Source organism: Marmota marmota, unplaced genomic scaffold, assembly GCF_001458135.2.
Source record: "Marmota marmota marmota unplaced genomic scaffold, marMar, whole genome shotgun sequence".
Lineage (NCBI taxonomy): Eukaryota > Metazoa > Chordata > Mammalia > Rodentia > Sciuridae > Marmota > Marmota marmota.
The window spans coordinates 24,721,962-24,749,864 of record NW_026000142.1 but is presented as its reverse complement, the minus strand read 5'-3'; the positions used below and the strand labels follow the sequence as shown (position 1 = coordinate 24,749,864).

The following is a 27,903-nucleotide window of genomic DNA, read 5'->3' as shown; positions in this document are numbered from 1 at the left end:
CCTTCCTTCCAGGCTTCTACCATTGAGCTACATTCCCAGCCCTTTAAATTTTTTTTTTTTTTTCATTTGAGACAGGGTCTCACTAGGTTGTTCAGGCTGGACTTGAACTTGAGATCCTCCTGCTTCAGCCTCCAGAGTAGCTGGGAAAATAGCCATGTACCGCCACACCGGCATGGGTATTTTCTTTACTACTTCTATTCTTCTTACTTTCTAACATGTTATTGAACATACACATCTTTTTGGTGCTTCATCATATTTTAGAAAAAGCTGTTTTTGTTTTGTTTTTTGATGGAGAAACTAGATGAATGCTGGAATATACAACCCAGCTTTCCGTTCCTTTACTTTAAATATTTTGATTGAGATGTGGCCTTGTGGGATATCTGATAGTCTCTAGGGTCTTTGAGCTACAGAAAGGGTCCTTGGGAATCAGTTGCAGCTTACCCATCTCCAGGGCACCAGGCACTCATTTGGCTCATTCTGACACCCTCCCCACAGCACCCTTGCTGTCTGCCCCCTGGACTACCAAGAGCCTTTTGTTGTATGTCTGTGTGACTTGGTGCACAGTGTCCTTTCCCTGGAATGCTTGTCCATCCTTTTGTTCTTCACCTTGGTTAACTCCTTGTTTTCTTTTTCAAGTCTTAGTTCAAACACCAGCACACTTGGGATTCCCTGGTGAACCCGGCCACCCCTGCACTGCTGCCTGATCTCGCACGAGTCCCCTTCTCTATGCTCCTAGGACACACTGAGCAAACTGTTGCCTCGTTGTCTGGCTTGTGGCTCCCTAATGACCCGTGGATTCACCCCTCTTGTCTGCTCCACCATAAAAAATCCAAGCCAGGGACTTTGTCTCAGTACTGGCACATAACAGGCCCTTGGAGTGTGTTAGATAACAAATGAATAAATCAGGAAATAATTAGCCAGGCCACAGTACAGCAAAAGAAAACAGGAATCAACAGCAGCAGCAGTCTCTGCGGTCTGAGGACTAGCTAGGCTGAAATATTTCTCTTAGTTACTGGGCATAAAAATAATTTTTAAAGCCCAAGAACATCAGAGTTGTTTGTTTGTTTTTAACGAGAGGTAATAGACTACTTAACTCCAAGCGCTCTGCTTTTTGTTTGTTATAGAAACAAACAAACAAGCAAATAAACAACAACGCCTCTGGAGAGTTTCCAAGTGCAGCCAGCTCCCGCTGGAGGACGCTGTGCCAGCTGCTGGCATCCCCGCCAGGGCTTGAGGTGCTCCGACTGGCCGCAGGACAGGCTGCACTGGCACTTTGTGACGCTCTCACCAACTCCGGGCGACTGTCTGAGCTGAGATGTTTCCAGGTCCCAGATACAGACCAACAAATGACCTGAAAAAAGCTACAGCTTGATCTGACTGTGGGACTCTGGCCTAATGAAATAAACTATTCCCAGCAGAGCCTGACCCTGCAGAATGTAATTCTTTCTGACCACACTGTGTAGATAAAAATAATTTAGTGATTTCCTCCCACTAAACTCTTGGGCATAAACCAAGAAATCTGCAGAGTAGCTGTTGTGATGCTACTGTATAATTGTAAATATTTAATTTTTTTTTTGCATTCTTATCAGTGTTTATCAGCAGGAATGCATCCGGCATTTTAGGTGGAATAATTCTTCATAGGGTAAAAATGTCCCATGCACTCCAGAGCATTTAGCACCTTGGATGCAATCAATGCCAGTTACTATGATGGCTCCCAGAGGCACATTTCCATCTTGAATTCTGGGACACCAGTTGGGGTAGTCTTGAATTCATTTTGCAACCTGAGAATGTAGGAGGGGACCAAAGTGACCACACAGCCCACAGGTTGGATTCTAAAGGGACAAGACTTAGGAAGTTAGCAAGCACACCTGAGGCACAGGGACAACTGACCAAGGCCTGTCTGCGGGGGAGGCAGATGCCCTGAGAGAGGAAGGACACATCCATTCCTTTAAGTAGAGAAGTCAGATAATCAAGGAAGCTGGACTCATGGAAGCAAAGAGATCAGAGTAGAGCTGGAGTAGAGGTCCAAGTGGTGTAGATGGAGTAAAGAATGAACATAGGGTGGGGAAGGACCTGGGCAATTTTTTTTTTTTTTTTTGTGGGGTGGGTACCAGAGATGGAACCCAGGAGTGTTTAGCCACTGAGCCACATCCCCAGCCCATTTTTATTTTTTATTTTGAGACAGGGTCTTGCTAAGATGCTTAGGGCCTCACTCAGTAGCTGAGGCTGGCTTTGAACTCATGATCCTCCTGCCTCAGCCTCCTGAGCTGCTGGGATTACAGGCATGTGGCCATGGTGCCTGGCCTGGGCAATGGTTCTGAAACTGACTGTTTCTGAGTTCCCTCCTCACAGACTTCAGGGGCATACCAAAGGAATCAAGAGTGTGTGTGGGGCTGTGTGACTCAGTGGTAGAGCTCTTGCCTAGTATTTCAGAGGACCTAGGTTCAACCCCCAGCACCACCAAAAAAGAAAACAATTTAACAAAGGGTCAAGGTCATCATCAATTCTGGACAGCACTGCCCCCTGAAGGTTCTAGGAAAGACCCAGCCCTGCAGTCTTGCTTCTAAAAATAGCAACAACCAAATCAACACAACAACCCTATCATTGCCCCATCACCTTGGTCACACTCTACAAATATGGCCTCCTGCAGAGAATTTGTAAGTTTCTCAAAGTGATGTTAAAGTGCATTTGTGTCACCAAGGGGGAGAGGCTCTAAAAACCAGCCAAGGAGAAAAATGAGCTGAAATCCTGAGTGGAGGGGACATGAGCACAGATATGATCACCCGTCCCTCTGATTTAATGGTTAGAAGCTCCAGCAGGAGGGCAATGGGCAAAGTTGCTGGGAAGCTACTTACTCCTCTGTCTCATCTTTCTCACTTATTTTAAATTTATTTTATCTTGCTCTGTTTGCAACTTTTCAAGCGGCCTTAAATCCTTTTACAATAAGTCGGTATAAATAAATAAAGCAAAGAAATAAAACCCACTGCTGCTGCTGTCAGCACTGCCAAACTGGGCTCAAATGTTTTGGCTCTTGTCTGAGGTGCTCTGCAGAAATGGGAGGGGAGGAGGAGGAGAAAACTCCAGAGTCTTGAAGAAGAGCTGGCCCTGGGTCCCATCCTGTCTCTACATCAGGGTTACAGAGCCTCAGGCAAGTCGCTAACCGCTCAGGCCTCCTTTTCCCCATCTTTAAATGAAGGATGTGATGAAATGTTTTCAAAGACCCCCTTATTCCTGAACACTGGGATTCCGAGGTACCCATGCTTGGATCTTCTTAAAAAATTTTTTTTGGTATTGGGGATTGAACCCAAGCTTAACTACTAAGCTTGCTCCTTCCCCTCTATATTCTTTCTCAGTACAGCTAACTGTCCCTTCTGCAAGTTAGAGAAGTCTATCTGTGATGGCAAACATGAGTCCAACTGGTCACCCGAGGAGATATTTTTGTTCCATCAAAAGAAACTGGAGTGCTACTCATTTGCAAATGTAGGGGTTTATTGGGTAATTTACTGACCAAATTTCCCATTGTAAAATGAGATCAAAATACTGATTTTTATGTTTATTTCCTGATAAGCTGGTAAGTTCCCCCCTAAAAAAAAATTCTGTTACAGAGAGTAGGAACATGTATCAATGCTGTACCCATCACTCACAACTACCAAGAGATGAAAAGCACTGCTACGTTCTGGAATATTCTTTTTGCTTTCCACTGAAGGGTTCAGTCGTGTTTTAGTGTACCTACTCTCACATTCCCATATAGTCACTGTCCCTATTTACACAGAGAATGGCTTGGGATACCTGTTGCTTTTAGCAGACCCAATTCAAAACATCCCAGCAGAATGCTCTGGAGCAGAGCCTTTCACACTTTAGTGGGCCCATAAATTACCTGAGGAGCTTGTTGAAGTCTAGTCTTTCTAAGTTTCTAATGCTTTGACATTTTAGGGTCTTATAGACTTTCCTTCCTAGTGCCAGCAAACTGTGGGACTTGCCTGCAAGTCTGATATACAAGCACACCACGTCTTCCATCCAGCTCTTATACTCTGTACCACTGCTCCCTACTTAATGGCCCCAGGAAGGGTACTAGTATAGTATGATCATGCTAGCCAATCTGAAGCCTGTGCACTCTAATTGCCTGTTCTTTCCTGTGGAAGCCCTAATAAAGGCTTTTGTCCACATTTTCTCCTTCCTCCCCATGCCTCCAGATCAGGCCTGATACTTTCCCTTGTGGCCCTCCTCTTGGAAACTGTGAGTGACAAATTATCTTTACAATGGCCATCAACTCCTGACCTGTTGGCTCCTCTACACCTGAGTTAATGATAAAACTTACATCTTAAAACAGCCTGGTGGTGTCGATGCTTCTGATCTGAGAACCACCCTTTGTGTTGCAAGGTTCTCAATTCCTGTGCTGTTACAGAATATGTGCCACAGCTGAGAGGATGGACTATGCTTCTGCAGGTCTGACCTGCGTTGGAGCCCAGTGTGCTGCAGGAATCAAATGGCCAAGGGGCCAAAGCTCTAGCAGAGGCACCCTGTGGAAAACTGCCATTGCTTCTGTCTTACCTTCCAAAATTGTGGGTTTATGGAGCTTTACTAGATAGAAATTAAATAAAAAGCTGCAAAGGAAAGGAAGCTGAGTCTGAGGTCTTTAAACTCCAGCAGGCACTGTGGCAATAAAGGTGACTCAAGGCCGGGGGTGGGGGTGGGGATGGTTAGGACTCTGTAGGTCAGCTGGCATTGGGCGCTTGCTACATGCTCCCTACATGAACCGATGCAGATATGGCCCTGGATGCCACACCTTAACCAACACCTGGGTGCAGATATGGCCCTGGATGCCACATCCTTAACCAACCCCAGTCAAGAGGCCTCAGGGAGTAAGCCTTAGAATCTAGGCAATTTACCTGTCTCCAGAGCAAGAAGCTATTCAGGTATTCATCAGCCCTTGTGCCCAGAGATATAGGAAGGCTCTGATTATCATTCCCTTCCTCAGGGCACCCAGGGCTTGGAGAAGCAGCCTAGACAGGATCTCAAACCTTCTAACTCTAAAGCCAGAGCACCACCCCCCTCCCAATCCCAGTTCCATGTGCCACTAATTAAAGCAAACCCTGATTAAGAACTATCAATTGTAAGTACTTCATGTGGCTTAGCTTGTCTAATCCCCACAACCCTATATAGTAGATGCTCTGCAAATCCTTATTTTCAAGATGAGTAAGCAAGCCCAGAGAGGCTAAGTAGCTTGCCCACCCTCCCAACTAATTGGCAGGGTCAGAATTTCAGTCTAAAGGCTGCATCACAGAGCCTTCACTCTCTGTTGTACCCTCTGAGTGTTTGGGTGGTGCTAGTCAGGTGAGGGCCCCAGATCTGTGTCCACAGCATCAGTACCAGACAGGAGCAAGTTGCCTGGCCTATCCCTGACTTGCTGAATCAGAATCCTATGAATGAGGCCAGGAATCTGTGCTCCATAAGGTCTCTGAGTGACTCTGCTGTAGGTTGAACATACCTGTGTCAGAGGCACCCCTGTAAGAAACTAATGTCAATAGTAACAGCATCAATTTATCTTCGAGTATGGACATCACTGTTTAGAACAAGGCCTTGGGAGTTAGCCTGACAAACAAGAAGGATAATATTGAGGTTCAAAACTTGCTCCCACAGAAGTTACAAGCTTGGAAACTTTGGGCAAAGTGCTTAACTTTTTGGAACTTCACTTTCCTCTTCTGGAGAATGGGAATCCAGTATCAACCTCTTAGAGTATGTGAGCATAAAATGAGCCAACCCTGTAAAGTGCTGTGCTCTGTTTCTAGCACCAGGAAATGCTCTGTAAGTGGTAGTGATTCCTTAACACTTCCCTGTTTTCTATAATTTATGTCCTTTCCTATCACACTTTACCATAGTGTGAACCTGAATTTCTCTGGTTGCCAAACCAAGAAAATTGCTTTCAATAAGAACAAGGAAGCTATATTCTTTTTTTTGGGGGGGGGGGCAGGGGTACTAGGGATTGAACTTAGGGGCATTTGATCACTGAGCTATATCCCCAGCCCCATTTTTATTTAGAGACAGGGCCTCACTGAGTTGCTCTGTACCTCGCTTTTGCTGAGGCTGGCTTTGAACTTGCGATTGTCCTGCCTCCGCCTTCCCAGCCATTGAGGTTACAGGTGTGTGCCACCACGCCTGACCAGAATAACTAGAATGGCAAGCTACCTAAACAATGCCTAAAGACATTACTGTACACCCACATGGAGCACGTCCCCAAATACCATCAAAAGTTTCAACCCTGAACTAGGGGGTAGAGATGCTCATTCATGAACTGAGGAAATTCACATTAAGCAACAGCTTGACCCTCGTCTCTCTTACCTGACTGCAGCTGGTAAATGTGTTCCTAGTGGCATGCCTTTAAAAACACACTCCTGCTGTACACCCCAGAAGTGGAGAAAGCATAATGGAGGTAAACTGGCTTCAAACACAGACCAAATTCTGCAGTGACATCTCAGTTGCTTCTGAACCGAATGAATCTTCCCACCTCCAATCATACAGTTACCTCAGAGGAAGCAAATCTTCCTGCTCCCAGTGACTGGGGCATCCCAATCAGACACCAGTCACCTAGGCATAGACAAAGAAAAGGCCCCGTGCCCCCCCCCACAAGGAGGGCGGGAAGAGAAAAAAAGGTATGTGGGAGAAGAAGAAAGATGTCTCAGGGGACATTTATGTCATCACTAAAGTCATGTCAGGCCAACTCCATCCTAAGCCATCAACTCTGATTTTCAATCAGAAGGAGGGGGGTACAAGGAGAACTTAAAGATTTTTTTTTTTAAGGTAAAGAAAAAAAAATGTCGTGCTAGCTTCATTATATAAATTAAAATCCCACTGGGACATGTCAGTAGTTATTCTTCCTATCTGTAAGGAGAAATTTCAATAAAAAGGTGTAGGTGGTAAAATGAAAATCTGAGCAGATCTCATTTTTTTATTATTCCCTTCACTGTTTGGAGACCTCTGAAAGATAGATGATTTTATATGGAGCCCAGCTGATTTCTGATCCTTTTAGATTCTGGCCCAGAAAAAAAAATACAAAAATCAAACCAAAGTGAGTTCCCATGAACCTTAACTCTGGCACTATTATTGAATTATTTGTTTTTCATAAAACGCTTTAAAAACCTAATTATAAAAATAATGTATACAATAAAGATCTTAGAAAATTCAGATATGAATGAGGAAGAAAATAAAAATCATCCAGTCTCCACACCATTTCAGTTTAAAAATAAACGTATATATGTGCATAATTTAAAAAAATGTGATCATATCAAGCACTTTGCTTTAAATGCTATTTTTCTCCTTTTACATCATGAACATTTCTTTATGTTGTGAAATCTTTTTTTTTTTAAAAAAAGACTGTTTTAGAATTACTTAGTGCTAATAACTCCTTTTGTTTGGCATTGAGATTGGTTGTAAATTTTTGCCATTATGGATTATTCTGGAGTGAACATCCTTTGGATACATTTTTATACATATTCATATTTTATTTATTTATACATTCATTCATTCATTTGTTTTTGTGGTGGTGCTGGGGATTGACCCCTGGGCCATGGGCATGCTAGGTAAGAATGTGCCAATTGACCTACATAGATCCACAGTCCTATTTATTTTCTTATGTAAATTCTTACAAGTAGAATTTTTGGTTCCAGGCCCTTGAACCAGGTAGTCAAATGCCCAAAGGGACAGGGATCTCTGATCTACATATGTACCAGGTTCAGACAGAGTACAGTTTACTTTTTCCTCATTAACACAGGATATTATTATTAATTTGAAACCTTTGCCATTTTGATAGGTGAAAAATACTCTCTACTTGTTTTAACGTTTGTTTTTGATTACCAGTGAGGCAGAACACTTTTCGGATTAATTGGCCACTTGATTTTATCTCTTGTGAATTGCCTATTCATACCCATTTTTAGTGTATTTCTTTTTCTCATTCATCTGTAAGAATTTTGTAAAGAGTAAGAATATTAGTATTTTAAAACCGGAAGAAGTTGAAAACCATAACTATTTCTTAATAAGATTTACAACTGTGAAATGTTTATATCATGAAGCGTTAAAAAGTTCTTTTGATGGCAAAGAGGCCTTGTGGGGTAGTGAAGTTTGAATCAGATTTGACAAAATCTTTATCACTAAACCTGAACCCAGAACTCTCATTTGAACCCTCTGTCCCTTTTAAATCAACTTCAGTAATAACAGAATGCCAGACATAAAAATAATGACAGGGTGGCATCTTAGGAAGAATCCTACACCTTTGCTAGGCAGGTTCTATACTTTCCTGGTTGATCAGCTACAGACAGATACCTCTGTGGGCAAGAAAATTTGTGTGGGCACTGTCCAGCACCAGTGGCCACCGGAAGGACAGAGCATTTTGCAGGGTTTCTTATTTGAGTTGAAGCCAGCAAATCAGGGGTTTGAATTCTGAGTTCCTGGGTGCCACTTAGAATGAGCTGAGTGATCACAAGAAACCATAAACATCAGATCCACCTCCACCCTCAGGGTGGAACAGGATTAAAGAAGATTTAAGGACACCAGAACGCTGTCTGATTTCTCTACTCACTGTTCCTAAGAGGCAGAGCGGAATCCACCTTTTGGTGTGGATGCCCAAGGGCTTCCCGGAGAGGTGGGCACAGAGGCATAAACTCAGATCTCCCAGGGCAGGAAACACCTCTTCACGCACAGTTTGCATTTCCGCAGTTGACAGCAGGAGCAGAAAATGTAGCCAGCCAGCCAGGTTGGGAGGGTGGAGGGTGATGACTGATGGTGACAGGGAACCACCTTCCTGTCGTCGGAGCCAACCCAGGTTACTAGTTGTATGTCTGGCATTTGGGTCGGATGCCTACCAATCACAGGTTCTGTCTGCCGGCCTGGGTTCTGGCCGCGATTGTTCAAAAGTAAAACAGGAAGTCCAGAACAGAACAAGCCGAGAGCAGCCAGCCGCACAGGAGTGCAGGCTGGGTAGAGAGGATTCGTCTTGGTGGGGCGGGCTCCGAGTTGAGGAAAGCAGCCCCAGCTGCAGGACAGGAAGACATCACAGAGGACGATGAAGGAAGCCAGGTATGCCACTGCCTGCTGTTTCCAAGTTACATCCTGATTCCACAATGAGCAACACTAGGAAACAGACCAATTTACAATGGTCACCAGATCCACAGACTTTACCCACTAAAATGGAGATTTTTTCTGTCCTTCTGTAACCAGAAGCTGAGGGACAGATAAGCAGAGGGAAGCAAAGGATAGAGAAAGATGGGTGGATGGGTAGGGTGAGTCTTTGTCTCACTGGTCTCACTGGTCTGCTAGGTATTCATTCTCCCTTCTTTTCTCGTAATAGCAGCACCTTGATTTTCCTCTGGGGCACACCCTTATCCACACTCAGCCCACAATACTGCCATGTAGTAGGACTGCCCAACCTCTCTGGGGGCTGGGTGGCACTCAAAATGTCCTTTCAATGTTAAAGCTATTGTCCCACACAGTTAAAGGGCTTCCTACTCAGGGCTTTGGATCTTTCTATCTTCTGAAACTTTATGCATGACCTTGGTTCACTGGGTTGGGATTCCAAAGATTCTGCATTGGCTGGGGATGTAGCTCAGTGGTAGAGCACTTGCCTAGCATATGCAGGATATGGGTTTGATCCCTAGCACAGCAATAAACAAACAAAAAGATCCCTGTCGTGCTCACTGTACTCCAGGAAGGTACACCAGGGCCTCCTCCTGAATGGAGTCAGGAGCAAATGCAGGAATTGTGGCCTTCTTACAGAGGAGTAGGCCTAGTAATGAGTGGATTACATGTGGGTAAAGCTGATACCTGCTCAAATAGGGGTATTCCTGGAGTCCACAGCAGAGATGGGAAAAGGTTAGGACTTGACAGCTCTGTAGACAGAAGATAGATGAAAACCCAGAGCTTACAGAGGAAAACAATTACAGAGTGAGTGAGCTTTCCTTCTGGAGTAGATTTATGCTTTTCAGCAAACTATAGGGATGAGGAAAACCTACTGTGAAAGGCCCAGCTCAGAATACGTTTAAAGACTGCACTGCCAGAGCTAGAAAAGGAGCCCTCTTTTCAGCTGTGCCCCAGACTTTGGATTCTTCCAAAACTTGGGATGATTGTATAATCCCTTAGCTGTCTTTTGGCTCTATTCCTAACCAAGTCCAATTTCGTCTTAAGTCATAAGCAGCTTGGTGGCACAGACTGGAATGGAACCTGGTGTCTGCATCTTGCTTCTTTACACAGACTGAATACCACGGAGGAAGCCTGAAACCCGTTACTTCTCTGGGGAGTTTTTCCTCAGGGCAGGTGGTTACTTCATTAATTCCTGCAGAGTGTAGACTTGAACGGACACAGCTAACACTGGCTCTGGTCTGATTTAGCCATCTAGTACCTTCTCTTTACGTAGGGGAGTTGGTGCCTTTTGGAGACCCACTGGAAAATTCCAGGGTGCTCTACCTGTCTGGCAGAGCCAAAGCAAACCTTGTGAAGGCCTGAAGAGACTCCCACAGGCAGCCCAGCCTCCCTCCACTCAGGCCAAGCCACCGTTTGACTTCCTTCCTATGGCCTTTTCATTCTCATCACACCTCGGGCTATGGGAAGTCTTCCTCAGCTCCATGCACACTTCTCCTTCCTCTGAACCCACAGAAATTCTAGCAAGGAGACCCTTCCCCCACCCCAACAGTCTGGGCAGCAGCAGCCACAACGAATACCAAAAGCCGCTGCTGTGTTGCTGGATGGCTGGGCCAGAACGGGTGGTGTCAGGCTGTGTTCACAGGGTTGTGGCTGGGGGCCTTCCTGCCACCTCTCTCACTGACTGTCGAGTTGGTGGTCAGCTGGTGAAGGAGAGAGGGCCCATAAGAGAGCCACAAGGTGACAGTTAGGGCACGGAAGCTGTCCCCAATCTCTGCTCTGTTGATGCCACCATGGCCTCTTGTTTCTATGAGGGAGGTAGAAATAGGGGAAGAACTGAAGGCCCACTCAGATGTATGTAAAGGAACGGGCAGAGGACAAGAGGGTGCTGCACTGAGCTCCTGGAACACCTAGTGCTGCCTGCCTCTAAGTAGCTCATTGTTGATAATTACTCCGAAGCCACCAAACGGCTCTACCACAGGCGGCTTTCCTTTCCCCACTGCATCCTGCTCTCACTTACATAACCACTCCTGGAGACCTTGCTGTGTGCAACGTTACTTCTCCACAGAGAAGTATCGTTGCAACCCTGGGAGTAGGGGAAAAATGGACACAGGACACAGCTGGCACTGACTTGGGCATCATTCCTTTGGAACCTCCTTTTGCAGATATTGTGAACACCATAGCCCAGAGGGGCGGACCATCCTGCAGGAGAAGCTGGGAAGAATTCCCGGGGTGGGTGCAGCCTCAGCCTTGCAGCTCTGCCCAGCCAGAAAGGCTGTGACCTTCCTGTGATGGTCCTTCTCAGATTGAAATGGGTTCTGATGAACTTGTCACATTAATGAGAATCAGACAGCCTACCCCTAAGGTTGCGTATTGAGTTCTCTTGGAAAGGACTTGTGCTCCCTCTCCTGCTGCTGCTTCTTCTTTTTTTGTGTATGTGTACTAGGAATTGAACCCAGGGGAACTTAACACTGAGCTACATCTCTAGTCCTTTTTAAAATTTGAGACAGGGTCCTGTAAGTTGCTGACATTGGCCTTGAAGTTGCAATCCTCTTGCCTCAGCCTTCCATATTATTGGGATGACAGATGTGCACCACTGTTCCTGGCTAGGGCGCCCTCTTTTTAAGAGCTGTATGTGTGTGTGTGTGGGGGTGTACACACACTTGCATACATGCCTGAGCACACACATGGTTACTAGATTGTTTTGTGGTGATGGGGACTGAACCCAGTGGTGCCCTTCCACTGCACTACACCCTAGTTCTTTTTTTTTTTTTTGAGACAGGGTCTTGATAAGTTGTCCAGACTGGCCTTGAACTTGTGATACTCCTGTGTCAGCCTCCCGAGTAGCTGGGATTATGGGAGTATGCCACAGGCCCAGGAGTTACCAGTTTGTTTCAATTTACCTGCATATCCCAATTGTATTGTTCACTGTGGTGGGAATTCTTCATCACATGAGCTCGTCTTCATCGACTCTAAAATGCACTTTAACTCAACCGCAGGTACTACCTTGCTTCTAGACGTTATAAAGGCAGAGCTGGAATTGTGTGTGCGAGAGTGTGTATGTGCGCTGTTGTTATTTAAAGTTGAGTCCATATTAGGAGGACCCAGCGCTTCTTCCAATCTCCAGGCATCATGGTTCCAGGTCTTGATGCTTTTGCTCTTTGGCTGTAAGACACTGTACCATTTCACACTGGAATCTCTGCAGAGCAAGGAGCTAAGAGGGCTTAGGGTTAGACAACCTCCATTTGATTTCTAATTTTGCAACTTGCTTTTGGTCTCTGGACGAGTACCTTGTCTCTCTGTGCCTCAGTTTCCTCATCTACAAATTGGGAATATGAAAATCCCTATTGCAAAATGGCGCTGAGATGACTAAATGTGTTAATACATACAAAGCGCTTAGAGACTTTCCTGGCACATAGTATGTATTCAATAACTATTTGGTATTATTCGTGTTATTATTCAATAAATCACAGATGTTATTATTACAAATAAAATGGGGTGGGAAGTTGGACTGAATCATTTTCCTCAGATCTTTTGCAGCTTTAAAAGCCCACAATTTTATGAGGTTATAAAAGACTGAATGAATTGTGAATGGATTCTTTAAAGAAAAATACCAATCAAAGCAAAGAGGCCACAGAGAATTTAGGAAAGGCTACATTCTGGAATCTGTAGATGCATTTGGGGGCAAAGCTGTGTGTTTTGGGTTGGCATCAACCAAGGCAGCACCACTGCTCTGTAGACTCTCCTCTTGTGAACGCTTTAGAGCATGGAGGTCAAAACCCTTGTTTTGTCTGTCTGGGGGAGGATTCTAGCTCTACCTCCTAAGCTGCTGCTCCATTATGCTGGGCTATTTAGCTGGGCTGCCAGGGTCAGAGCAAAACAAGCCTCGAGTGTCCTCGTGGCCGCTGAGACACTCTAATAGTACTGGCTGTTGCTGCAGAGCAGGGAGGAAAAGGAGAAGCAAAGCTTGCTGCAAAGGCTAGATTTTGGAATTGAAAGCCATTGCTAGATGTAGGACTTAATCTTTGACGGAAACAGGATATTTGGTTTAAAGTCTTTTTTTTTTTTTTTTCAAGAACAAAAAAGACAGGATATATTAGTTTCCTAGGGCTGCTATAACAAAGTACCACATATTGAGTGGCTCAAAGAAACAGAAATTTATTCTCTCATAATTCAAGAGGCCAGAGATCTAAAATCTAGGGTGTCAGCAGGGCTGGTTCTTTCTGGGGGATCTGAGGGGGAATTTGTTGCATGCCTCACTCCTAGTATCTGGTGTCACCGTCAATCCCTGCTACTCCTATGCTTGTGGCTGCATTGCTCTAATCTTTGACTATGTCTTCATACTTTGTCTTTCTTGTGTGTCTCTGTGTTAGAACCTTCTGTTCCTTTCTCTTGCAGAGATATTAGTCACCAGATTTAGGGACCACTTGCATCCTGTACAGCTTCATTTTCACTTGATTACATCTGCAGACCCTGTTTCCAAAAGGTCATCTATATAGGTAGGGAGTGGGTGGGATTTGAACATTTTTTTTTGGGGGGGGGACCCAATGCAACCCATTCATTACACAGGACCAACAGGTCCCAAATACCAAGTTGAGGAGAGAAGGAAGAGAGAGGCTTACCATTTGGCTACTGGTAGAAAGAGGAGGTGGGGGTGGGAAATGGATGAACGAATGAGGGAGACCGAGAGAAAAATTCCACTTTTCTAAGGAAAGCTACAAAACTATAACAAGTGAAAGCGGCCGGACTTTTCTATCTCTTTACTCCTCTTCTGGAGCCAGTTGTGACAAATTAGAGGACTATAGGGAGAATAAACCCCAATAATTAGTGTTCCAATGAAAGCTCCTTCATAAACCTTTAAAAAAGTCCATCGGAATCCTTCCCCACCTCCTCCTCAAATGGCGTGATCTATGACTTCCCAACGTGGGTGGGTTGGCAAGTACAGTCCTCTGGGGAAGGAATCTGTTCTTTGAATGTGAAGCACACACCTGGTCCTGACTGATCAGAACAGGGACGTTGTGAGCAACTTTAATTTCCATCTGTGATTAAACCGCAGCATAGTGAGTTACAGCTTTCACACATCCATCTGAATTCCCAAACAGCTAGCAAATAAGTCTAGGAGCACAAAGAACACGGTGAGAGTAAAGCTGGAGATGGGGGCATCTCTAACCTGTGGAGGGGCCTCATCTACCACTCACATTATTTTAGGACGCTTAACACACCCTCATCCCACCAGTAGCACAGCAGGTGCCTCGCACGTCCCTTAGTATGAAGGGAGCAAGGCTGTGAGTCCGAGGAGATGGCTGGCAGGGCCAGGCGTGAGTAAACCTGGGGACAGTGGCACTGTTATCCTCATCTCTCTCCTCAGTGCTGGGTTTTATGCCTGGTGTCCGACATGGACTTAACCAAATGGCAAGGGACCATTCAGAAATGCATTCTGGGACTGTCCGGCCTGTCTGAATAACTAAATGACACAAGGGCATGCCAATGCCCAGCCCTTAGCAGATGGTCCATCATGACTGATGAAGGAATAGATCATGAACTTCCTACTCATCAGGAGCACATGAGAGACTAGAAATGGATTCTCCCCTGTGCATCTATCTACTTGTTTTTGTGGCTCCATGGGCCCTCATCGGGCAAATAAGATTTCTGCAACTGTGGGAACATCTAATTAGAATCAGTGCCTGAAAGCTGAGTAGACCATTTTACCACACTGCCCCTCTTCTAACAATTTAACTATTAACATTTTAAAAGCACTTGAAATCGTCACAGCATGAGGTTCTTTTAAATAACAGAGAATGAGTCTTACACCCCTCATTACTATTCTCTAGAGAGAAACATTAAGACAAATTAAAAACTAGTAATCTGATTCCCTGTCCCACGCAGCCACATAATATGGAACAAGATTTTTTTTTTTCAATTAAAGTATTCTGATGGGCAATTTGACAGTAGCTATTAAAATTAAAATGTGTATCTCCATGACCCAGCGTTTCTTGGAGAAACACTATGTGCAAGACTGTTCACCGCAGCGTTGCCATTATCAATGGTGGGAAAATATTACCAATCCAGCCATTTTATGGAATATTGTTCACGAGGCAGAGTTTTGAAAGATATCAATAGTTGAAAGGCTTAGAGAAAAGTAGAGTTGTAGAAGTTATGTATGCTATCATTTATGTCCAAAATACATAGCAATAACAAACATTTTCTGTGGATATTCACATATGTGGATACAAATGCAAGAAAAGTGTTTGGATAGACACATCCTAGATGAACAATAATTTTCTATCTGGGCTGGGGACTGAGCTTGGAGCAGTATGAAAGGGGACTTTAATGGGTATTAATGAATTACCTGTGTGATGGAAGAATTATTTTTAAAAACCCACGAAGATGACAAAAAGTATGACTGTACCACTTTGCTTTTCACATTAGCTGTTCTTTGTGAATTTATTATCTAGCTGGAGAAGAATATTAAAATTAAAGTGTCCTCTTAGATCTCAGGCAGGAATGCAGACTGTGACAAGAGAATCTAAGTGTATTACCAATGTATGAAGAACCTCAGTGAACAGGGCTATGGGGAAAGTGCTGACTTAGGTACTTTGGAAATGGGTAGTCTGTAAGACTCAGGCAAAACGAATGGCACTCGAACACTGTACTTGATAAAATTGTTTCCCATGGGTTACAATTTGGATACCACTCTACGTGTACGCTGGAACTGAACAATTAAGAAAATTCCACATGGTGGAAGACAGGTTTCTTACCATTGCAGTGGAAATTTATAGATATACAAGGGGAGGGGCTAGAATGATCCATATGGGAATGGGTTAGAGTTGGAGATATTAGCATGAATCCTGTTTAACTTAATGAGATACAGATGGAAACATATAGAAATATTTACAAGCACAAGATACTTTAAAGATAGACACATGGGTTAGCATACACACACTTATTCCTTTGCTCTGTCAGCCCAACGGAATTATAAGCAACAGCAGCACCCCTAGTACCAATGAGCACACCTTGTTCCCAGATCTGGGTTTCTCAGACCATTGTTTAATGAAAGGAACCAGGACTTCTTGTAGAAATGACAGGGGCAGGAAATATACAAGGTGAGCCTGGAACATCCTGCAGTGTCAGAAAGTGAGGAAGTAAAATATCAAAAAAGTGAATAACAAAACCTCACCATGATAGGTGTATGTCAAAGGGAACACAGGAGCAATTCTTTGTTTTAGTCAGCTTTTTTTTTGTTGTTGTTGTCGTTGCTGTGATGAAAAGACCTGACAAGACACTTTTAGGAGAGGAAAGTTTATTTGGTGCTCGTGGTTTCAGAGGTCACCACAGGCCCATAGATGGCCAGCTCTGTTGCTTTGGACCTGGGGTAAGGATCTGGTACATACAAGCACTGTCCTAAAGAGTCTATTTTTTAAGGGTATTCCTCTTAACTTATACATTATCTTTCACTTCTTATTAAAAGAAAAAGAATAGGTCGTGTATTTTTTCCTTGGGGAGTTATTTTAGGACTTGGAGGCTAACTGTTTGAGATTACAGGTGAAATGAATTTGTGGTTTGGTTTAGCAGCTGGGGCCGAAGCCCTTGCAGTGTGCAGTGATGGGTGCTGACTTGGTAGGTGAGCCAAGTCCACAGCTGCCCTGCAGTGAGCATTTATAGGTCAATGCAAAGCAAAATGGCACCAATGTTGGGGGATGGGTCGTTTTCAGTCTTGTGTGTAACCCTCAGCAGTTAGTTTAGATGGTGCCAATAGCTGGGGAGATTCATCGCTCTTCTGCTCAAAATCTCTTAGTCTCCTGTAGCTGTCTGCCTCATCTACTATCCTCTAGTCCCATGGGGCTCCTAGCTGGTCCTCATACCCACAAGCATGCTCCAGCCTCAGTGCCTCTGCACCTGCTCTTTCCTCTGCATGCAATACTTAAATGACACTGCATCAGAGTGACCTTCATGGCTAAAACAGCAGCCCCAACGTCACTTTTTCCCCTTGCCAGCTTCATTTTTCTTTTTCAGTACTAAGTTGGTATATTGCCTGTTGTCCCCAAATACAACGTGATTTCCATGAGAGTAGGACTTCATCTGTTTTTATTCCCTGTGGTACCACCAATATCTAGAAGAGAATCTAGTACATAGAGAGCACTTAATAATATCTGTTGAAGGAATATATGAATGAACAAAGTAGTGATTTTTAATATTGCAATTTGGTGAATAATGTGTGCTGATAAACAATAATAATTGCACCCACTTCATCTCTTTCAGTTCCTTCTATTATTTATTTATTTATTTATTATTTTTTAAAAAATATTTATTCTTAAGTTTTAGGTGGACACAAGATCTTTATTTTACATTTATGTGGTGCTGAGGATTGAACCCAGTGCCTCATGCATGGTTGGCGAGCACTCTACCACTGAGCCACAACCCCAGCCCCCACTTCTATTATTTAAAGCTCAGAGCTGGTGTGGTGGTGTCTACCTGTAGTCCCAGTTCTCTGAGAGGCAGAGGCAGAAGGATAGTTTAAGCTCAGGAGTTTGGGGCCAGTCTCAGCAGGAGTTAGGGACAGTGAGTCCTGGCTTCTTAAAGAAAAAAAAAAGTTTAGAAAATTATCTTCTTCACAAATTCTTGTGTGTCTCAATACTAAAGTATATGCATAGATAAGTAGACTATTCATTTGACAAATATTTATTGATTGTGGTTAATCTAACTCCTGTCCCTTGTTTCATTAAATAATAATAATAATGTAATCTGAACAATTCCCCCTATAAAAAATATCAAGAATGTGTAAATGAGTAGATTGCTGGCTTGGGTTTGGGTCCTATATGTCAAAGCAGTATGGTGGATTCTAGGGGCCCAAAGGTGAGTAAGATCTGCTTTCTGAGCTCCATCCATCCATCCACCCACCCATCCATCCATCCATCCATCCATTTATCCATCCAATCCTATTGAGTCCTTGCTAAATGCCAGACACTGCTTGTTTAAGAGAGTATTTGATATATCACCTTGTCCTTCTCTCTGTATTGTTAATCCTCATAATGGCAGGGAACTCAAGAATTTGGTGCCACTGACTAATTTTCTTGACCCTGAAAATAAAATCACTAAATTCTGAGTATTTGTTGCCTCATGTGTAAACACAGGTTTGAGCCCTCTGGCCAACCTGCCTCACAGTGCTGCTAGGAATGTCCAATGAGATGATCCAAAAATAAATGTACTTTCTACTCCAGGAAGTCCAAAACACATGGAAGAGCTTCTCTGCCAGTAAATGCTTAAAACAAAAACAAACCCCCAAATAAACAAAACGAAACTCAAATCTTTTCCTTAGAACGCTTCTCAGTGGGTCCCAGAGCCAGGCAGCTGCTGCTGTGGTGAGGCTGATCTGCCATCACTCAGAAATCCATAGTTGGATCAAAATCAGGACAGGCAGCCCAATTCCTGTCAAGGTAATCCTTTGCAGATTAAGTCGACCATCAATAATTTTGGGTTAGTATTTAAGTCAAGAGCATACAGGCTCTTCCCACTCTCCCGGGCCCTCCAGCTGAGGATCTGTTAGCTGTTGTGCGTTGTGTGCTGTTTTGAAGTCTTAGCAGCCCTCAGAGTATCCTTCCATATATATAAAAACAAAACAAAGCAAACTTATAAAAAAAATATACCAAAACAAAACCCCCTGGCTTGGCTGGCTTTGGAGTTTCTTATGAAATGGAGCTTCATAGTAAATGCAAGTGATTCCTTAAGTGTCGACAAGTAAACATCATTGACCAGGCCAGGACCTCTTCAAAAGGAAGACACTGTAAGGATATTCCGAATTTTCCCAATTGTAATCAAGGTGAATAAGGGTGGATGGATGGAGGTAGAGGAAGAGAGAGGGAGACACACACACGTGCACACACATGGCAAAGGGCAATGTAGCAGCAAAGCGAGTGTACAGATGCTCTAACTTTTCTAGAGCATGATTGGATCTGAACTCTGAAGGCTTCTAGTTTCTATATTTATGCTCTCTGTTCCTGATGAGGTGTATGACATTTTCAGCACTGACTGAAAAGGTGGAGGCTATCAGAGCTGGTGAATTTATTCTATGGAAATAAAGACTCACCCTTACTCAATGCATTCTCACTTATAAGGGCTGAAATGGTTGCAAATTAAATACCTCCAAGACATTTCCCCCCCACCCTCCGACTCTTTATCACAAGATCCATATGTCCTGGGTTCTGATAACAACATCTATAGCAGTGATGGCATCTGCCGGCTACCTTTTCCTTTTATTTATCTATGTATTTATTTATTTATGCATTTATTCATTTACATAGGTACTGGGGGTTGAACCCAGGGCACTCTACCACTGAACCTCCAGTCGTTTTTATTTTTTGTTTTGAGACAGGATCTTGTTAAGTTGCCCAGGCTGGCCTTGAAATTGTGATCATCCTGCTTCAGCCTCCCAAGTGGCTGGAATTAGGGGCATGTGCCCCTGTACTTGGTGCCAACTGTCTTTTACACAGGGAAAAAGACCCTCCAACTGCAGGCAGGAGGGAAGCTCATTTGCACTGAGACTTGAGGTCCTCATTTGGACCTCAGTGTCCATGCCTTTCCATCAATAGAATCTCTTCCCAACCAACAGTTGTCTCTCCCCTGTATTCTTCTTTTTAAAATATGGCAAGGCAAGGCTGGGGATATAGTTCAGTTGGTAGAGTGCTTGCTTTGCACACACAAGGCCCTGGGTTCAATAAAGAGGTAAGACAGAATTTGTCCAAGAAAGCCCATGCCATGAATCTTTGCAGTGGGGGAGAGAAATGGAATCTAATTCTCTCCTTCATGTTCTTTTCTTTTTTCTTATACTTTCAAAAACATGCAAAAATATAATAGTATAACATATGTCACCCACTCAGTTTATGTGGAACAATTTTATATATTGCCAATTCTGTTCCACATATTTCTACCCCCTCAACTGGTCTTTTTAGGGAATATTTTAAAGCAAACACTGGACATCAGACTCTTTCATCAGCACCCTTTGTATCTTCTGACTTTTCTTTCACTGTGTTTAATGATGCAGTGGCTCTGAGGGCCCAGCGAGATGTCCTGTTGATTTCTTTGCGGTAGCTGGGCGGTGGTATGGCATGTGGACACAGGTATACTCATGAATCAAACCCAAGCCAGCAATCTACTCGTTTACACATTCTTGATATTGTTTTATGGGGGGAACTGTTCAGATTACATTATTAATATTATTTAATGAAACAAGGAACAGGAACTAGTTAACACCTAAAATTGTGGCTGAAGCCAATAGTTCTTCTGGGTTCTGAAGAGGATGGGTGGTCAAAAGGGACTCTAGAGTCACTGGTCAGAGAACCCCAACTACTGGAGAAATGGGATTCAGGATGTCCCTTCCTCTTTTGTAGAGCTGCCCGGACTGTGACCAGGCGTCAGCCATGAGGTTACAGTGCTGTCCACATTGCTGCCCAATTTGGGAGCTGGGGAACACAGGAAGAATGAGGAGGCTGGAAAATGATGTTTGACTGTGCACACACAGCTAATTAATTATTCATGTGAACTGCTTACCATGTGTGCTTAATTACCTCGAAGCATGAGAATGAACAGGTCTGTCATAAAAATCCCACTGGGTCCCAGAGATGAAACCTCTCTGGGCTTTCTTGGACTTCCTCTGCAGTAGGCAAGGTTGCTAGCTCAGAACTTAAAAGGAGGAGTGGTTTGCCCTGGCTGGATGTGGTCTCTGAAGACAGGGCACTTGAAGCTCTGTGAGCCCGCCTTAGCCTCTGATGGGGAATTTGGCATTTCTATAGCCAAGGAGTGACTCTTCTAGCTCTGATCATGCAAAGCTTTGGCAAAAAGTCTCTTCTTGAACTGCTATTGAGTTGAGATGGTCTGGAACTGTAAAGCAGGCTGTGGGCTTTCATAATGCCTGAGTACCTTAAAGCGGTGGTAATGGGGAACTTAAATCAAACCCAGAGAATGGCCCTTCCTGGATGAATTAAATCAGGATCTCTGGAATGGGGGTGCTGCTCTCCCCAGGTGGTTCTAATGCACAGCCCGGTAGAGACCCACTGCTCAAAGGCAATGCATGCTTTGCACATTTTGTCTTACTTTCTTCTCCATCTCTCTTTGTTAGGGTCATTTTTTCCCCCCCTCAAAGCTTTTGAGATAGAAGAAACATGTTCTTTTTAGGTTTGAGTATTCAGGTCATGCTGGTTTCATAAAATGAACGAAGGGAAATTTTCACCTTATTCTATAGTTTCAAATCATTTGAATAATAAAGGATATATATCTGGTTTTTGAAGACTAGCTAGTATCCAGTTATAAGACTATGAAGGCCTTTTAAAATGGGTATCTCTTTAATAAACTTTCTAATGTGGTTGATGATTATTAGTCTATTGGGAGTAATTTTGAGAATGTGTATTTTGCCAGGTGACTCTCTATTATTTTCTCTAGATTTTCAAATTAATGCCATAGATTTTTGCATGCACTCTTTTACACATTTTTACACTCCTTCCTTTAATTTTTTTTTTTTTTTTTGGTACCATGGATTGAAACCAGGGGCATTCTATCATGGAGCTAGATCCCAGCTCTTTTAATTTTTTTTTTAATTTTATTTTGAGACAGGGTCCACTAAGTTTCTGAGGCTCGCATCAAACTTGTGATACTCCCAAGTATTGCTTCAGCCTCCCAAGTCACTGGGATAACCGAGGAGCACCATAGCTCTGGCCTTGCACTCTTTTCTCACTTAGTGATTACACCTTCTTTTTCATTCTCATCTTCTAGGCTAAGAGTTTTATTTTAAAAATGTCCTCTCATTGTAATAGTAACAGTTAATACTTATTGATCACTAACCATGTACTATGCTATGGGTCTAAGTGCTCTGCTGGGACTAACTCGTTTACTCATGACAATTCAGTGAAACAGGGATTCTTATAATCCTCACATCACAGGCAAGTTCCTCATCTTTGTGTGAGCAGAGAAGTTGAGCAATTTGCCATTAGGTCACATAGTAGCATGTGGCTTCAATATGCTGCCTACTAAACTTGTGTGTCTCCATGTTTGGGAGACATCAGACTTAGTCTACTATTTGTCTTTATTATTCAAGGAGTAAGAATTAAGGGGAAAAAAGGAACAACAACAGTGTTGGAGCTGCAGATTCCTGCTCAAAGCTCTTAACTAGGATGTATAGTCTTAAAGACTTCCATGGCTGGGAGGTGACTTTGCTGATGAGGAGTGGCCCTAAGAATCGGGACTATGAGCTCCAATGATTAGATGGATTCTGTGTTTTGTGACCTTTTTGGTGACCTGGCTCAAGGTCACCTAACTGCTTTGAATGTTCACTCAGACAATGAGAGAAGCCTATATAAACACCACAAAGTGGACATGAATTGTGGTGAAGAAAACCACAATTACTTAAAAGAGGAGAGCGGTTATTACTATCCACGTATAGCAGCAACACACGTGCATCCTTTGTATGAAAAGCTCTTACAGGGTTGGTGTTCTGTTGCTTCCAGAATAAAACCCAAACTCCATTTAGTTTAGCCTTTAAGGAATCCCTTCACCTGACATCAGCAGACTTTCTTCTTTTTTTTCCCCCTTCAGTACAGGGGATTGAACCTGGGGCACTCTACCACTGAGCCACATGCCCAGTCCTTTTTACTTTTTATTTGAGACAGGGCCTTACTAAGTGGCCCAGGCTGGAACTTAATTGGTTCTCTTAATTGGATAACTTGTGCTCTGCCTGCCTCAGCCCCTGTACCCCTACCCCCACTCCACCAGAGTAACTGGTATTACTGGTGTACCCAGCAACAGCCTATGACCTCTGCATGCCACATCTTTCAGGCAGGGCTGTGGCATCTAAGCTCCAGCTTGGCGTGTCCTTGAATGTTGGCCTCTGTGCCTTTGCCTGTGCTGTTCCCACCACCAGGAATGCCCTTTCTTCATTTGCAATGACAGTGTCTAGCACAAATGTCCTGATATTGCTTGGATCCTTTCTCCCATAACTAAATCATAAGAGCACTTAACACATACTGTGTGTGCTAGCACTTTACACTGCTAACAATCTCACCTTTAAAACAATCCTGAGCATTAGGTACTCTTCTTATCTTTATTTTTATGATTGGGAAAACTGAGACTCAATAATGTATCCAAGGTCACATTTATCTAGTCACTGAGCTGGGATTCAAACCCAGGTAATCTGGATCCATGGTCTTAACCCCTCTGCACAGTGGCCATGCCTCTCAGTGGGTACCTTATATAGTGACTTTTACACTTACCACTCCTACATGACAATAAGCTTGTCCAAGAAAGGATGTGGGTCTGGTGCATCTTTCTGTCCACTCAGATGTACCACAACTATTTGCTGAATGGACAGAGCAAAGCCATAGCAGAAGTTTCTTACCTTTATTAGGACCCTCGTAGAGAAAATCAGCATACTAGATAGATAGGTTGGGGAGGGCAAGGGTGAAGAATTTGCAATCAAGGTCCCTGCTGTCAAGACATTTAAAATGTGTGTAGGTAGGCTGACTTTCAATACCTGTTACCGTGGAGAATTACCGCTGAAGTGAAACGAAGCACAAATCCAGAGAGTTCCAACCCTCAGACAGAGAAGATGCTGGCAGAGGCATGGAAGTCTGTAGGCTCTTTGGGACCTGGGATATTATCTTAAGACTTACTACACAAAGTATGGTCCAACAGCAGGTGTTGACAGGGAACCTGTTAGAAATGCAGAATCTAGGCTCGCTCAGACCTGAGGAAGCAGAACTCACACTTCGGCAGGATGTTCAGGAGAGTCAAATACACCCTAAAGTTTGAAAAACACTCCCATAGGGCCATTCAGGCCCACCTCCATAGGCTTTAACTTAGTTGGTTTGGGGTGGAGCCAGGACATGCATATTTCTAAAAACCTTTACAGGTAACTTTACCTTGCAGTGTGGGTCAGAACCTCTGTCTTGGTTTCCTCAGGAGACCCGTGGAATGGAAAGATGGAGGAAAGCAAGGGATAGAGAACCCAGCTTCACCACTGCGTTAGCTTTGAGACCTTGGACACATTTCAGTACTAAATGAAGAAGAGGTGTTATATCAACGGTTCATAAAAAAATCAGAATCAGAAAATACATATTCCTGAGTCAAGTGAACTATAGTTCCCAGGGCTGGGCCTAAGGTATTGGCATTTTTAAGAATTTCCCTACAGGATCTTCATGAAGTGGCTGGCACTGGTTTTGGGCACTGGTGGGTTAGATGACCTCTAGGTCTCTTGTTCTAATATTGTATGATCTTGCGGGAGGAGAATTTTGCTCTCCAGGTTGTAAAAGCATTGATAAGTGTGTGTTAATATAGGAGAGCTCAAACATTTTAAACTGCATTGTAACATGCCAAAAGAAATATAAGAGACGGGATAGAGAAAATGATGAAGGGAGGGAGAGAGAGAGACTGCCTGAGATTCTGCATTTCTTTCTTTCAGTGGTGCTGGGGATTGAACCCAGGGTTTTGTGCATGCAAGACAAGCACTTTACCAACTGAGAGAGTTTGCCTTTCTAACAGGCTCCCTATTGCTGCTGCTGGTCCAGGGACCATATTATATATATGTATAAACATATGAAATAGAAATTTCATAGGACATTGCTTTTCCTTACTGGGTGATCCAGTCTATTTTCTCCTCTTTATAATATACCATTTTTAAAAATTTCATCATCCACTAGTGGGTTGAGATAATTTGAAAAAACCCTGAATCAAGAACCATGACTTTGTCAGGGCCAGAAACCAAAACCTGGAAGTGTTGTTTGGCAAAGGGCACACAGCTCCATGCTGGCCAGCCCAGTTTATAAAGGACCCAGGGGTAGCTGATTATAAGATGATTATAAGCAGAGGAATTGTTTGGGTAAGTTGGAAATGAGAAAAGAGGTTAGTGGAAGGCCCAAGACTCTAGACTGAGGAGTTTAGCAATTACTAGAGGCTTCTGAACTGGGAAGATCCACAGAACATTAGTGCAGTGGTTCTCAGCATGGAAATACAGCAGAATCACCTGGAGAACTTTCATAACATATCAGTATCTGTTCCCAAAGATGCTAAGCCTCCAACCAAAGCTCTCCTGAGTAATTACGCTGTGAGCTGGGACTGCACTGATCTAAGAGTTAAACAGGTGGGTCGTGTAACAAAAAAAAAAATATGGGCTTCGGGGGTCTCTTAAGGTAACTTTCTCTGAAGTTTCCTATGGGTGAAATGGGGATAACAACACCCACCTTAGCGGCATATTGGGAGGATGAGGTAAGATAAAGGTATGTATACCCATCAGCTGCTCAGTCAAACGCTGTTCCACTGCAAATTCTTCCTCAGTGGACCAAAAAGAACACTATAAGCCCTCAGAGCCGGGGAAGCAGCAGAGAGGGACAATGATGAGGATACTCAGCTCCAGATGTTAATTCTTCCACACTGTGGGGCGTCCTCTGGGCACAGGAACAAAGCCCAAGGAAGGTCATGTGTGTAGGACTAATTTGCATCCATCTGGACCCTAAATGGCCACTTCCTTCCTTCTCAAACTGAACTTCAGTTAGAGCTTTGGGTCTGCAGAGATCCTTGCACAAAATACACCCTTAATTTTCTTTTCTCAAAAGCCAGGTCACATGTCACATCTACTCCCTGGGAGCTTCTCAACATGTTGCTGGTCGTGTTTGAGGTCAACCCATTTGAGTTTGATCTTCCTTTTTGATCAAAGATCAGTTATGAAGTGGGTCACCAATGCTGTTTCACCTCTGTGGTGAAGGTGCAGTCAGAGAACGACTTTTCATCCCCCGTGGAAGAGGACTGAGGAGAGGGGAAGAGGCTGAGGGATGGCTAGCTGGAAGGAGGTTTCAGCAGTTGAGAATGAGGGGTTGAGGGACGTGGGTGTTAGGGATTGAGCACCCTCCTCAAAAGATGTTGAAGTCCTAACCTCCAGTATCTGTGGATATGACTTTTCTCAGAAATAGGGTCTTTGCAGATGATCAAATGAAGACAGTCATCAGGGTGGGCCTTAATCTAATGTGACTGTGTCCTTATAAAAGAGAAGTTTGAACAGAGGCAGACATACCAGGATAACCCCATGTGGAAGATGAAGGTAGAGATCGGGATGATGTAGCACTAAAGAGTACCAAGGTGGCCAGCAACCTCCAGAAGCTAAGAGAGCAGGCAACAGATTCTCACCCCAGCCTCCGAAGGCACCAACCCTGCTGACACCTTAATCTTGGACTTCTAACTTCTAGAACCAAGAGACAAATTTCTTTTTAAGATATCCTGATTGTGACACTTTGTTATGGTACCCTAGGCAAAGTTATACAGTGAGTGTCACATCCTTGCTCAAAGGACACATTGTCCTCTATCAAGGCAAAGACCCAAATGTCTCCTTCAAAAAGCTAGAACATCAGAGGAGCAAGGGTATTGTGTTCCATGTGTGGCTCCTGACCCACAGTGGAGATTCTCGACATTACTGCAGGGACTTGGCCTTAAAATACTGCTTGTGATCTGATTTCAAGAATATCAGCTTCTTTATTGATGTTCTTGAACATACCTGCATTGGAGCAAAACCAGTGGCAATTTTCACGTTGATCTGCTCCTCTCTGTGGTAGGAGGTAACCCTTCCTGGTGCTTAATGCATGCCAGGCACTTTCCTAAGTGAATTCATTTAATCTTCACTACCTTCTCACGTAGGTTCTATGCTTGTGTCCCATTGTAGAGGGGAGAAAATGGAGGCACAGAGAGGTAAAGAAACTTTCCCAAGGCTGCATGACCAGAAATGTAGGAGGTAGGATGTGGACCCAGATAAAATTTAGCTCTAGAATGCGCCAAAAAATGACAACTGCCTGATGAGGGCGCCCTGGGGTGGGCACTGTTTCAAACACTTACATGATTAACCCATTTCTCAGACTATTATTTTTTCCATATTCACACTTCCAGGGAAGCGATTTTAATTTGGACTGGGTAAACCCCGCCCCTCCCTTCCCATTTACATTCACAAAGGCACAATCTGGTCTCTTCTACACACAGGCCACAGGCTGGTGATCCTACAGCTGCACCTAGTGGGTATCTTCTGGTGTCCAGCTACTTCCTCCTTCCTTCTCAATACACTTATGCCCACCTTGACTTCTAGTCCTTACCTTCCCAGCTGAAATTATGAAGTGAATGGCTTTTGGGGATAGCCAAACCTCCTCAGATCAAGCTCCTTGCTTTCCACACTAGAATTTTGAAGGGTCTTTTACTTTTCCTGGTCAGAGATGAGTGGGAGCTTCTGTATGTGACTTGTATCTTGGTATAAAATAAAAATTTCCATTTCCCTGAGAGAAAGCGAAGGAGAGAGGAGGAGCCACATGGAGGAGGAGAACAGACAGAAAATAAAGGAAGAAGAGGAAAATCTGAAAATGATTGCCTGCCTGAGCTAAGAACTGGGCCAGGCGCTCAGCATTATTGTTCCTGTTGCCAGTGACTTAAGGTCAGGTAGAACACTGCACAAAGTTGGGTTTGAAGCCCGTGTTCCTTCTGTTGCAGCTGAATGAGGGACATGGAGAGGCTGCTGCCTTGCTCAACAGTTCTGACAAAAGAAACCTTCTTGGCGTGAATTGTTGGTAGGGCAGGCTACTCTGATCATCACCTCTGGGATCACCAAGGAAGTAGTGCATTCTCCAAGGTCCCAAGTGTCCCCGAGGGGCTGTAGCTGTGCCAACATCACACAGCTGTTGCACAGTGGCCAGGCAGTGACCACATTCTGATACTTGGGCCTCTGGACCCACCAGATGTTGATGCTAGCAGTGCCAAAGGGGACTCAGC

The 27,903-nt window shown here is 43.8% G+C and overlaps 1 protein-coding gene across 14 annotated transcripts in view; it reads right to left on the bottom strand.

Annotated features, from left to right (window-relative positions):
* Positions 1-27,903, bottom strand: part of Atxn7l1 (ataxin 7 like 1) — a 234,968-nt gene that overhangs the window by 84,831 nt on the left and 122,234 nt on the right. The window contains exon 1 of one of the 14 annotated variants that reach the window (XM_048786126.1): positions 8,573-8,812. The exons of the other annotated variants lie outside the window; for them this stretch is intronic. Within the exon in view, the coding sequence (XP_048642083.1) occupies positions 8,573-8,651 (79 nt within the window). The 5' untranslated portion in view covers positions 8,652-8,812. Of the gene's footprint in view, positions 1-8,572; positions 8,813-27,903 lie in introns of those variants that run through there. 14 annotated transcript variants of the gene reach the window in all.